Source organism: Dasypus novemcinctus, unplaced genomic scaffold, assembly GCF_030445035.2.
Source record: "Dasypus novemcinctus isolate mDasNov1 unplaced genomic scaffold, mDasNov1.1.hap2 scaffold_439, whole genome shotgun sequence".
In the NCBI taxonomy this organism is placed as follows: Eukaryota; Metazoa; Chordata; class Mammalia; order Cingulata; family Dasypodidae; genus Dasypus; species Dasypus novemcinctus.
In genome coordinates, this window is record NW_026688403.1 from 52,331 (window position 1) to 64,829 (window position 12,499).

At 38.2% G+C, this 12,499-nt stretch overlaps 1 protein-coding gene across 1 annotated transcript; it reads right to left on the bottom strand.

Annotated features, from left to right (window-relative positions):
• Positions 1 to 7,138: 7,138 nt before the first annotated feature.
• Positions 7,139 to 12,493, bottom strand: LOC131277815 (sperm acrosome membrane-associated protein 1-like). The gene is made up of 3 exons (XM_058292902.1): positions 12,417 to 12,493; positions 7,928 to 8,048; positions 7,139 to 7,377 (listed from the first exon to the last, which is right to left on the bottom strand). The coding sequence occupies exons 1-3, from the start codon at positions 12,433 to 12,435 to the stop codon at positions 7,221 to 7,223; spliced, it is 297 nt and encodes a 98-aa protein (XP_058148885.1). The 5' UTR covers positions 12,436 to 12,493; the 3' UTR covers positions 7,139 to 7,220.
• Positions 12,494 to 12,499: the final 6 nt, after the last annotated feature.

Sequence of the window (12,499 nt, forward strand, 5' to 3'; positions counted from 1 at the left end):
AAGTCCTGTTTTTCCTTACAGGTCCCTCTCTGTCTCCAGATTTCAGGTTAGGTTTTTGCTCTGCAACCTCAGCTCTTTGAGAAAAAAAGTCATTAATATTAAGTTTGTGCCGATGGGGTGGTGGTGGTAGGGCAGGAGTGACAAGCTTTCTAGATCTCTTCATCTCTGAGCTGCCTTATCTTAGCATACCATCTTTTTTTTCTTTATTTTTTTTTAATGTTACATTAAAAAATATGAGGTCCCCATATACCCCCCCACCCCCCTCACCCCACTCCTCCCATAGCAACAACCTCCTCCATCATCATGGGACATTCATTACACTTGGTGAATACATCTCTGAACACTGCTGCAACACATGGTCAATGGTCCACATTATAGTTTACACCTCCCCCAGTCCACCCAGTGGACCATGGGAGAACATACAATGTCCCTGCAGTGCTACCCAGGACAACTCCAAGTCCTGAAAATGCCCCCACATCACATCTCTTCTTCTCACTCCATACCCTCAGCAGCAACCGTGGCCACTTTCTCCACATCAATGCTACATTTACTTCCATTACTAATCACAATAGTTTCAGAATAGAATATCAGTAAGTCCACTCTAATCCATACTCTATTCCTCCATTCTGTGGGCCCTAAGATGGTTATGTCCACTCCGAAACTGAGTATACCATCTTTTTGCTAACAGTTTCCTTCCTACGTTTGTATTTCCCATCCAGACCTCTCTGCTGAGTCCCAGACCCATGTTTCAAGGGCTTATTACATTTCCATTTGGATGTCTCATAAACACCTAAAACTGAATGCACACACAGCCTTCCCACCTGTGCAGCTGAGGAGTGATCCTTCACACTTCCCTCAACTTTGCTTCCTATTTTTGAATAGTTCAACTTCTTGACACTAGTAAATCCTGCCTTCTGCCCCCTCCTCCCCTTCTCTGATGGACTACTACAGTAGCCTAATAACTGGTCTTCCTGCACATAGCTTTGTTCCTTCCCGATTCGTACTCTACACAATATCCAAAGTTGTATTGAAATATGAATCTGATAATGTCATTCCCATACTCACAACCCATTAATGCCTTCTCTTTGAACTTGGGATAAAACCCAAAGTATTCAACATCATTTTTAAGCCCTCACATGATAACCTGCTTCTACCTATATCTCCAGCTTCATCTCCCACCACTCTTTTCCTCTATCTCTACAGACCAGCTCCCTCAGCCCTCTCTCATGATATGCCATGCTCCTTACTGACTCAGAGCCTCCACAGCTGCTACTCCCCCTGCCTTTAATCAGGTTCATTCCTATTCAGGCTTCTAGTCTCCTTCAAATGGTATTTCCCCTACTACATTTTCACAGCAAACTTGTAGGTTTCCTTCAGTGTATTAATCACAGTTGGGGTTAATTGTAATGTCTGTCTCTTGGGTAAATAATAAGTTCCAAGAGAAGAGGGAAGCTTTCTTTTGTTTTTATTTGCACAAACTCTATTCCTAGTACCTAGTATAGTACTTGGCCCATAGGAATACCTCAATCAATATTTGTTGAGACTAGATAAAGGAAGGATTCTCTCTAAACACTTCACAAAACCCTTCTGCTACAGATGCAGAGACCAATAACATAGCGTCCAAAAGGAAGGCCTCTTTTTGATATTTTATTGCTTAGTTTTATTTCCCTCCTGGATACAGAGGCAAACGTCAAGGATTCCTCTATGGTTAGTTTGGGTGACCAGGAAAAAGGATATTTGCCTTGGATTTAGGAGAAGATAGAAACTGGAAGAGGCCTCTGGTCAGGTCTTCTAGGAATTGCCTGGCTCTATTAACTTTTAGTAGCGTGCAATGGAGACCTCATGTACTAGGGCAAGAAGAGAGCCCTTCAACACAAGCTATAACTTAGTGCGGAGAGATGGTGGGTCTTCATGAGACCCAGAGTGACCATGGATTCTCAGTATGTTATATTTGAGATAAGAATTGTTATTTTAACTTAATGCAGTGCTGCCATAACACTTAAAAGAGGAGCCCTTCATTTTCTGAGTAGGATGTTTTCAAGAAAGGCCATCAAGGTGCATCTGGGCCAATGGGCCTAAGTATCATCTAGGGATCTATCATTATGTGTATTGCTGATTTACTGTTATACATTATAAAAGAATAGGCTAGTGAGTCCTGGCTCCTTATAGTAGGCAGACCTATCAGGGATAGCTCTACTTAAAATGTATTTCTGAGATGATACAGAATTAAAGTTCATACCTGCTTTTATCTGTTCCACAGATCACCAATAAGTTTGGGAAATATTGTATATATATGCCCTTCTTGGAGAGTGTTATAATGAAATGTATCCCCCCTAAAGACATATTCAAGTCCTAACCCCTGGTCTGTGAATGTGACCCTATTTGGAAACAAGATCTTTGAAAATGTTACCTTACATAAGAGGTGGCAAAACTAGATCAGGGTAAGCCCTTATCCAATATGACTAGTGTCCTTATAAGCAGCAGAAATTAGGACATAGACATACACAGGGAGAAGATGGCCATGTGATGGAGGCAGAGATTGGGTTATGCCACAAGCCGAAGAATGACCCAGTTTGCTAGTAAGCCACTGCCAGAACCCTATAGACTTGAGGAATCATGGTCCTACTGACGCCTTGATTTTAGACTTCTAGCCTCCAGGACTGTGATGCAATAAATTTCTATTGTTTTAAGTTACCCAGTTTGTAGTTCTTTGATGTGGCAGCCCCTAGAAAACTACGACAGAGTCAGAATGTGCATAGCACATTGAAAGTTTTGACAAGTCCTGCTCTAAAGAAGGGTCTTCGACTCATTTGATCATGCAAACTTTTTTCCCAATTGGCATAGTCTTAATAAGGCTGCTGTAACGAACATCCTCGAAATCTTAATGGCTTAAAATAAAGGTTTATTTCTCACTTATATTATATGTCATCATTGGTTGACTGGAGGCTCTGTGCCACATGGTCTTTGCTGTGGGATCCAAGGTATCAGAGCAGTCACCATCTGAGCATTGCTAGTTGCTCTGGCAGAGAAGGATGAGCTCTGAAAGTTCTCACCATTAAATGTTCCATCCTGAAAGTGACACTTGCAATTTTGGATTATAACTCATTAGCCAGAACTAGTCACTTGGCCCCATCCAACCACGAGGGGTCCAGGATCTTACCAGATGCCTGGAACGCAGACAGGCAGAAACATTTAGTGAACAGTGAACAACTCAAACTATTAACCCCTGACTGAACACTGGTGTGGACTGAAGCACAACTGGAAATCACTGCTGTTCATGGTTTTGAAAACAAGATTTGATAATTCTTATTCAAGAATGTGCAGCACCGACTGTAATGTTACATGACAATACTTAATCAGGAAGAGGATTTGGAGGGCTAATATTTATCACACTGATCTGCAGGAGGAGCGGGTAAAAAAATAATTCTTTTGGAAGTTTATGAAATTTTTTTTCCACTTGAAATCCCCAATAGAAGTCTCACAAGAGATAACAAAATTATTTTCCAGGCAATTCCTCACTGTTTCTCTCAACTACAAATGCTATATAGTATAAAACATGGATAATTTCACAACACAGCCTATTTCTAGACCATTTACAATGTCTTCTTTACAGGTGTGAAAAGAGTTAATGCTGTCATCAATCCCAAAGTAACAGCAGTGAAAGTGGCATAAAATTAATCTAAACAGTAGAACTATATTTAAGATGCTATTACAGGATATAGGACATTTTAAATTACACCAAAAATATATAGGGGTTGATAGACTAAAAGGAAATTCATAATGTAAAACATAAGATAACTAAAAATTTAGAAAACTGTATAGTCTAAAATATAAACTACAATGTAAACCCAAATGTTACCTTGTTTGAAAGCTATAGTCTCAATATCTGTACATCAGTTTCAGTAAATATAATATGAATATGTAAAAAGATTATTGCTGTGGAAGGGAAAAGGGTTTTATGTTGGATATGTGGGAGTATTGTATATTGTATATATGAATTACTGTGATCTAAAACTTTTGTGAAGATAAGCTTAATAATTAGGAAAAAAAAAAGAAAAAGATAGGATGTAGACACTGAAGAAAAGACAGAAGTAGTTGCCTTGCCAATTTGCATACAGGGCAACACTTATTGCAGTGATGGAAGGCAAAATATCAAAAACAAAGCTTTTGCATTTTTAAATTTTTTGATACCCCAATTTATTTTTACCTTAATTTTTCCAAATTAATATGTATTCTATATCTAACCTTTAAACTCATCACTACATTCCATTTTACTATTAATGGAACTTGGCAATATATTGGGCTTCACTTTTGAAGAAGTTTTGGATCACAGAGAGGTTTCATAACGGCAGGGGAAGAATACTGGTGTGGGATGTTATTGACAGGGGACACATGGTTGGCAGGGAGTTCTCCAGGGCATATATACAAGGTACATAAAAATGTTTGGATATTTTCATAGTGGTTACAATTAAAAGTAACAACTGAGCGAGTGCTGAGTTCCTAACCAGGGGAGCTCTATCACAGTCCCTAAAGGAACAGCAACAATCCCCCAAGTGCAATGGCAAAGACCAAAAAAGAACGAAGGTCCAACAATGAGCCCTTGATACTAATGACTATGCTCGTGAGCCTGTGCACCTGAAATAAGAACAAGGCCTAGAGCTGCAGGGTGCCAAGAGTTACCTCTTGAGAGCCTCCATGTTGCTCAAATGTGGCCAATCTCAAAGCCAAACTCAGCATGTAAATGTGTTGCATTCCCCCCAGCGTGGGACATGACTCCTGGGGATGAGCCTCCCTGGTGCCGAGGGATTACTACCAAGTACCAGCTGATGATGTAACTAGAAAATGACCTTGAATAAAAGGTTCAACTCAGACCAGCAGAATATCTCAGTCTACATATAATACCAGCAGTTAAAAATGCTTTTTGACCTGAAGGAAAGGGGGAAATGGAAAGGACAAATGAGTTTATATGGCTATGAGTCTCCAAAAAGAGCCGGGAGGTTATCAGAGGGGTTGCCCTTATGCACACCTCAGCAGAGTCCCAAAGACAGCTAAAGTAGATGCAACCCCAGGTATTGGTTCTACTGAGGACTACAGAGACCCACAGGTTCTATGGTCATGGCAGATGGAGTTCAGTGCCGTCTCAGTTGGCCCTACTTTGGAGTTTGTGTTTCTGTGTGATAGAGCTGGACTTAGATGTGATCTTTGTCCACAAGACTCTGTTACTTTTACCAGAACTGTAGTTGGTGCTGGGGGTTAATGTATATCCAGGGGACCTGAATCTCTGGACTGACCATGTGATAGCCAGGCCCTGAGCCTCAACAGACTTGCAACTCCTACACTCTGGTTTATTGGACTTCTCCCACTCAGGTAACATGGAGGTGAAGAAGGTCAACCACCACACCAGGGAGCCAAGAGTGCCTACAACTGAAAGCAGGAGAATTGCATCCAGCATCCATGTGGAATCTAAGCCCCCTCTTGATATAGATATGGAGTAGACACAACCATTCTAAGGTCCACAGGATGGAGAAATAGAGTATGGATTGGAGTGGTCTTACTGATATTCTATTCTGGAACTATTGTGATTAGTAATCAAAGAAAATGTGGCTTTGGTGTGGAGAAAGTGGCCATGGTGGCTGCTGGGGGTGGGGAGTGAAAGGAAGAGATGTGAATGTGGGGGCATTTTCGGGGTTTGGAGTTGTCTTGGGTGTTGCTGCAGGGATGGTTACCAGACATTGTGTGTCCTCCCATGGCCCACTGAGTGGACTGTGGGAGAGTGTGGGCTATGGTGTGGACCATTGACCATGAGGTGCAATGGTGCTCAGAGATGTATTCACCAAATGCAGTGAATGTCTCATGATGATTGAGGAGGTTGTTGTTATGGGGGGAGGAGTGGGGTGAGGGTGTGGGGACCTCATATTTTTTTATATGGAGACCTCATATTTTTTTAATGTAACATTAAAAAAATAAAGACAAAAATAAAAAATAAAAATAAAAATAAAAAACCAAGTCATCTCCTGAAAGTTGAAAGACTAGTTGGGAATTTGAGGACAGTGAGGGTTTGGATTAAGTGCCAAAGGAAACAGAAGGATCTGACCAAAACTTAAAGTACTGCCAACTGGTGCTAAGGGCAATTGACAATGGAAATCATATATTCATTTTGGCACCAAGTGTGGAGGTCAAGGAAATAAAACTATAAATAAAAGGAGATGTAAGTATAAGGCTGTGGGCAGCAAACAAGATATTAAAGTCTGATATTTTACATGATGACAATGTTCAATGTGTTGTCATAAGAATTGATGAAAAAAAATTGGTAAGAGAAAAAGAGGTAAAGTAAAAAACTAAAGATGCTATTACAACCTCTGAAAAATCAATTTCTGATGAAGTCTACTGAATCAAATTATCTAATGTTTTGGTGTCTTATCTGATAGTTGTGATAACTGTATCTCGTAATGACAGAACACAAAAAGGCAGTGGTGATATTCAGAAATAAGTACCTTGGTTCTGAATTATCACCTGCATACCAAGCAGAAGGATGGTATTTATTTGTGGCCATCCAAAGTCTTTATTTCAATGTTCTCGTGAGAAATACAGAGCATGTTAAATTTATGTTTCCTCAGCCGTCTCCAAGTTCCACTTCAGTTCTTCCTTACCTATTTCCTATATGTAATCATAATTAAATTACCTAATCTATGAAAAGTTTTCATAGCTTGGCAATGCTTGGCACAGAGTATTCGCTGATTAAGTGTTGGTTGCTGTTTTTCTTATTTTTCATTTCGTGTCCAACAAGTGATGCTATGTATGTCCATGCCTACAGAGATTTCAAAGTGTGATTTGTTTTAGCAAGTCCAATCCACTGCTCCCAGGGGATAGAGAGTCTAATTTGCAAGGAATCTACATTATGTTTTTCTTTTTCAGGGCACAACAAACAAATCACCATTAAAGTAACCAAAAATGAGTTTAGAAGTTTTTTGTGTGTGTGTCTGCCTTATAAATGTCCCCAAGGTATTGTCTGAAATGGTAAATATTGAAAATAATCTAAAAATACTTTTTGATATCTCTATCATAAACTGTTTAAAACAGTTCTATCCTCACTGCAAAACCATCAGACTATGGTAAATCACTTGTCAAAACATAGAAATATTTCAGTAAATATTTTATTTTTATAATAACAAATCTGATATGCTCTTATATCCTCTGGTTTGTTATATATCATCCATACATCATTCATTCCATTCACTTAAAGCATCATCTTCATTTCCAGGTATTTCTGTTGGTGACTGGTCAAGAGAAGTAGAATCTTTATATCTCATAGAACTCAACTCAGAATGGATCTCAGTTGTTGATGCTTTGGACCCCCAGAAAGTCTTGACTGCAGACCTGGGAGTATAAAAACAAAACAAAATACTTTGTGAAGTTAAAACTAAAACTAAACATGTTTATATTTTTTATATAGAGAAGGACCTTTTTCAGTCACAAGATATTTTTACTTTGTGATGCATCAGCTACATACATCATGCCATAGTAGATGTACACTCCAATTTACCAGGGTATAATACCTGTTTAGGTTTCGAAAGTATTCTGATATAAATGAATTAGTATAGTAGCAAGGTTTAGAGTTGTGACATCTGCAATTGGATAACACAAATATTCATTCAATAAATTTAACTATTATAAAATTGTAAAAATTACATTTAGGAACTCTCTGGTAGCTGGCAAATCATGAGATAGGTTTCTTTTGTTTTTGTTTTTAAATCAAGGTGAGAGATGAAGTAGCCTGAACTAGGAGAGTTGAAGGAGGAGTAAAGGGGACTGGACAGTTTCAAGATATATTTAGGAGGCATCAGCAGCAGGGCTTTGAGATTATTGGATGAGAGGAGGAGGAGGAAGTTAATCAAGAGTGACGTGGCTGTTTCAGCTGTTCACCTACCAGTTTACGATTATGAAGATCAATACAAAGATCACAAATACACACATAATGACTCCTACAGTCAGGACAAAAATCAGGACTGCATCAGTGTCTGGTCGGCTTATTTTTCTCATCTGCAGTTCTGGAGAAAATACACACAGCTGGTTATTACTACTGGAAAAACAGGCAAATGGATATCTAAATAGAAACTTGATATTTGAAAAAAACTCTAGAAAAATACAGAAAGAATTAGTGAAAAGAAAGCTGTTAATCAATTTCCTTCATGCTTTTTGAAGTGCTCTTTATAAACATGTAGGAAAGTTGAAGGAATTTCCATGAATATCCTGAATATCCCCTTCGAGACAGTACCATTTAAATTTACTATCCATCAATCCACTTTATTTTTTTATACTTTTCAATATAAATTACCAACATCTGCACAATTACCCCTAAATACTTCAGCTGGCATATCATTAAAAGGAGTTCAGGGGAATGGATGTGGTTCGAACTGTGATGCCCACCCCCCACATGGGAGGTCCTGGGTTCAGTTCTTGGTGCCTCCTGAAAAAACACAAACAACAAGCAAAACAAATGAAAAACCAACTCAGGAAAGCCAACGTGGCTCAGTGGTTGGGCACCACCTTCCCACATACAAGGTCCCGGGTTTAAACCCTGGCCTACCCCCTCACTGCCCAAGTATCTCCGCCCCCCCCCCCCCCGCCCCCCAGTATCTCAAAAAAAAAAAAAAGTTCAATATTTGTTTATAGTATTTTTACCATTTGATATGAAATTTGCATGCAATGAGTTGCACAAAATATTTAAATGTACATTTACTTAGTTTGGGCAACTGCAAACATACCTCTGTAATCACCCAAACTCCTATCCCTTACTGGAATTCAGAAAGTCCCCTCCAGCCCCTTCCCAGTTAATCGTGATTTTCTTTTCCACCTTATGTTAGTTCGGCCTGTTCTAGAACTTCATATAAATGGAAACATATGCTACTACTCTTTTGTGTAATGCTTTTTAAAATTCAACATAATGTTTTAGATATTCATCCATCTTGTTGCATAGATCGATAGTTTTATTCTTTTATTACTGAGTAGTGTTCGCAATGTATTTATTCATTCTCTTACTGATGGACACCGAGGCTGTTTCCCATTTGGTGGTATTATAAAGCTGCCATGAACATTCTCATACAAGTCATTGTGTGAACAGTCATTTTTCTTGGCTAAATACCCAGGAATGGTATTTACTGGGTTGTAGGACAGGTGTATGCTTAGTTTTTAAAGGAACTACCAGACCTTTTCCAAAACTGATGTACTGGTTGTTCATGATTTGTGAATGTTTTCTCCCAGATTTTAGCTTGCTTACTCATTTTCTGAATGATTTCCTTTAATGAGAAGAAGTTTTTAATTTGGGCAAGTCTAATTTTTATTGTTTCCTTTTATGATGATTGCTTTCTGAGTCATTTCTAAGAAACCTCAGTCTACTCTCAAATCATAAAGATATTCTCCTATATGGAAGATTAATGGTTTTAGCCTTTACATTTAATACTATGATACATCTCAAATTAATTTCCTGTATATGGTGTAAGGTAGAGGTTGAGTCTCGTTGTTTTTAAATATCTACACATCACTCTTAAATCAAGCATTCTCTCCCATATCTTTTTGCTCTTTCTGCAAATAAATCAAAGAGAAAAAGCCAGTCAATGTTTTAAATGAAAAATGTTATATCACTGTTACGTTGTAAATTGGTGAAAAGCTAATTTACATCAAATATTACTTAGTTTGTGAATTATATCGCTTTCTTATAACCCTTCCTGGTCTCAAAATTATAGAAGCATAAAAGATTCATGTGGGAAAGGACTATAAAGATCATCTGGTCCAACCATTATGTTACACATATAAGTGAACCAAGGTCCAGGGAGGTTCACCAATTTGTGCAAGTTATGCTTTGGCTAATGGACAACCACAACTGCTTCTTTTTCTGGATTTTTTCTCCTACTCTCTGAACATCATGGGGTATAATTTTCCTTTTCTTTAAAATAACTGTAGAACTATAAACTCAACTTGGTGATCTTGTAAAGGTCTCACTAACTAGTTCCAAGTACCTATATTTATATTCCAACATATGAGATTTAAAAACCCTTTTATTTTGAAATAATTTTACAGAACTTGGATAAAAAACACCCTTTAGAACTAAAACCTGAACAAGACAAATGTTGAAATTCCTTTCTATTTATCCATTAGCCTGTAATACTAGCAAACAAAGTGGAGAGTGAGGAGTAGGAAGATTTTAGTTCACCTGTAGTCTTTTTACAAGGGTCACTTATTTTAGCTAGTAAGAAGTAGGCTGAATTTCCTTTTGAAATTTCCTACTTGAAAATAGGCTGAATTTTTATGCCCCTACTTTTTAGAGAAAATAACCTTATGCCTAAATATGAATGAGAGCTACTGTATGAATGAAACATCTGATGTATAAGAGAATGGATGGGGATTTTTCATTAGCAAAACCATATTTACCCTAAAAATATTTCAATGACATATTTTTTTTCAAGCCAGTATATTCTACCATATTGTGTGGACATTTATAACCAAAACATTTGTTTGATGTATAAACAGCCAAGAGGTTCTGTTTGCAGTGGTGTGCCCAATTTTCATCTTAAAAAGAAACGAATAGATACTGTAATGTTCTTCTGAAAATATTTTGTTTAACCAATGCATGTGCAGAAATGGGCGAGCTATTCCACCAACTTAGGAATGCTGTAAGACAGAAGTCAACTTCATCTCATTTGAGGCCTGACATTTTGTGATCTGTGTTCCAGCCCTTAGCTTATACATCGCCTTCTAATGAAAGGAGCTGATCACTAGACTCCTACCAAAGCAGTCAGGCTGTGGGGACAAAGACTGAGAATGATCCCCAACAACTTTAATATCGTGAACTAAGGCTAGTTGAGATATTTTTTCAGTTTGGCAATGTTTTGGTCCTATTAAAAACATTTTATTAAGATTGTCTTTTCTAAGGATGCCTGATATCCCAACATAGGAGTAAGATTATTATTAACTTTCACCATGAAGTATTCTTTTTAAAAACATTAAACGATGCAGCAAATAAAGTTTAAATAGTAAATAGTGTATTTTAAGAAATCACCCAAAAGAAACTTTAGTGGGTTTTTTGTTTGTTTCAATAAAGGACATTATGTTATCTCTAGACTACAGTAAAACTTTTTACTTAGGGTACATAAATGGCTTCAAAAACTCCATGAACTCCTTAAAATTACATATAACTTTTAGCTTGTTTGTACATGTGGCCATTTTCTGGGAAGAGGTTCCTGAGCTGCTTCTTGGCTGGATTCTCAAGAGAACTTGTGACCACCCTCCCAAATCCACAACAACAAAGATAACAATAATAGAAATAGTTAAGAGCAACTGACTTGGCCCAATGGATAGGGCATCTGCCTACCGTATGGGAGTCCGTGGTTCAAACCCCAGGCCTCCTTGACCCATATGGAGCTGGCCCATGCACAGTGTTAATGCGCACAAGGAGTGCCCTGCCACACAGGGGTGCCCCCGCCTAGGGGAGCCCCATGCACAAGGAGTGCGCCCCGTAAGGAGAGACACCCAGTGCGAAAGAAAGTGCAGCCTGCCCAGGAATGGTGCCGCACACACGGAGAGCTGACACAACAAGATGACACAACAAAAAGAAACACAGATTCCTGGTGCCGCTGATAAGGATAGAAGTGGTCACAGACGAACACACAGTGAATGGACACAGAGAGCAGACAACTGGGGGGGGGGAAGGGGAGAGAAATAAATAAAATAATAATAATAATAAATCTTTAAAAAAAAAGTTAAGAGCAACTGAACCAAGGGAAATAACTACCTAGATATAGAAGACATAATAGATGAAATTGAAAGACTTGTGCATGGATCCATATCACAAGGAAAACAGTTTCTAGTATGTAAAATTATGTTCAGGATAAGATTTGCCTTTTGTGACAAATATCAGGACAGTACTATTGCTTCATCAAAAAATACTTTCTTCAAATGAGAAATTTTTAAAGAAACATGTTTCACTTTATTTGTGTCACTGTACCAAAATTTATATAGACATCCATGAAAATTCCATTTATCCATTTTCACTTTTATAATGGAAGTAAAAGCAAGAATATAATTCAAGTTATATGACTGCTCTTTGGAGATTCTTCAAGAATACAGCAGTTTTCCAAAGTGAAGCACATCTGATCCTACTTTGTGAAACATAAATTAATTAGTACCTTACAGAAAAGTCTAAATGGTATAAAGCAGCGGTTCTCAATGGGTGGTCCCTGGACCTCCAGCACCAGCAGCATCCAGAAACTTGTTAGAAATGCCAGTTCCACCCCAGACCTACTGAATCAGATACTCTAGGGGTGAAGTCAGCTATCTGTGATTCAAAAAGCTTTCCATGTGATTTAAGTGTTCTTTAAGGTCTGAGATATAAGCAAATCAAAGCATTGTTAGGCACTTACCGCTTGTTGTATAGACCATGAATCTAACAGTTGCAATTATTTCATTATGATCCAGGGTGCTACACTCTAAAGCAACAGGATAA

Bases quoted from the DNA above. Each gene is read 5' to 3' on its own strand.
- LOC131277815 (XM_058292902.1), bottom strand. The intron at 7,378-7,927 runs GTAGGTGAACAG...TTATACTCCCAG, and splicing joins ATCTTCATAATCGTAAACTG to GTCTGCAGTCAAGACTTTCT.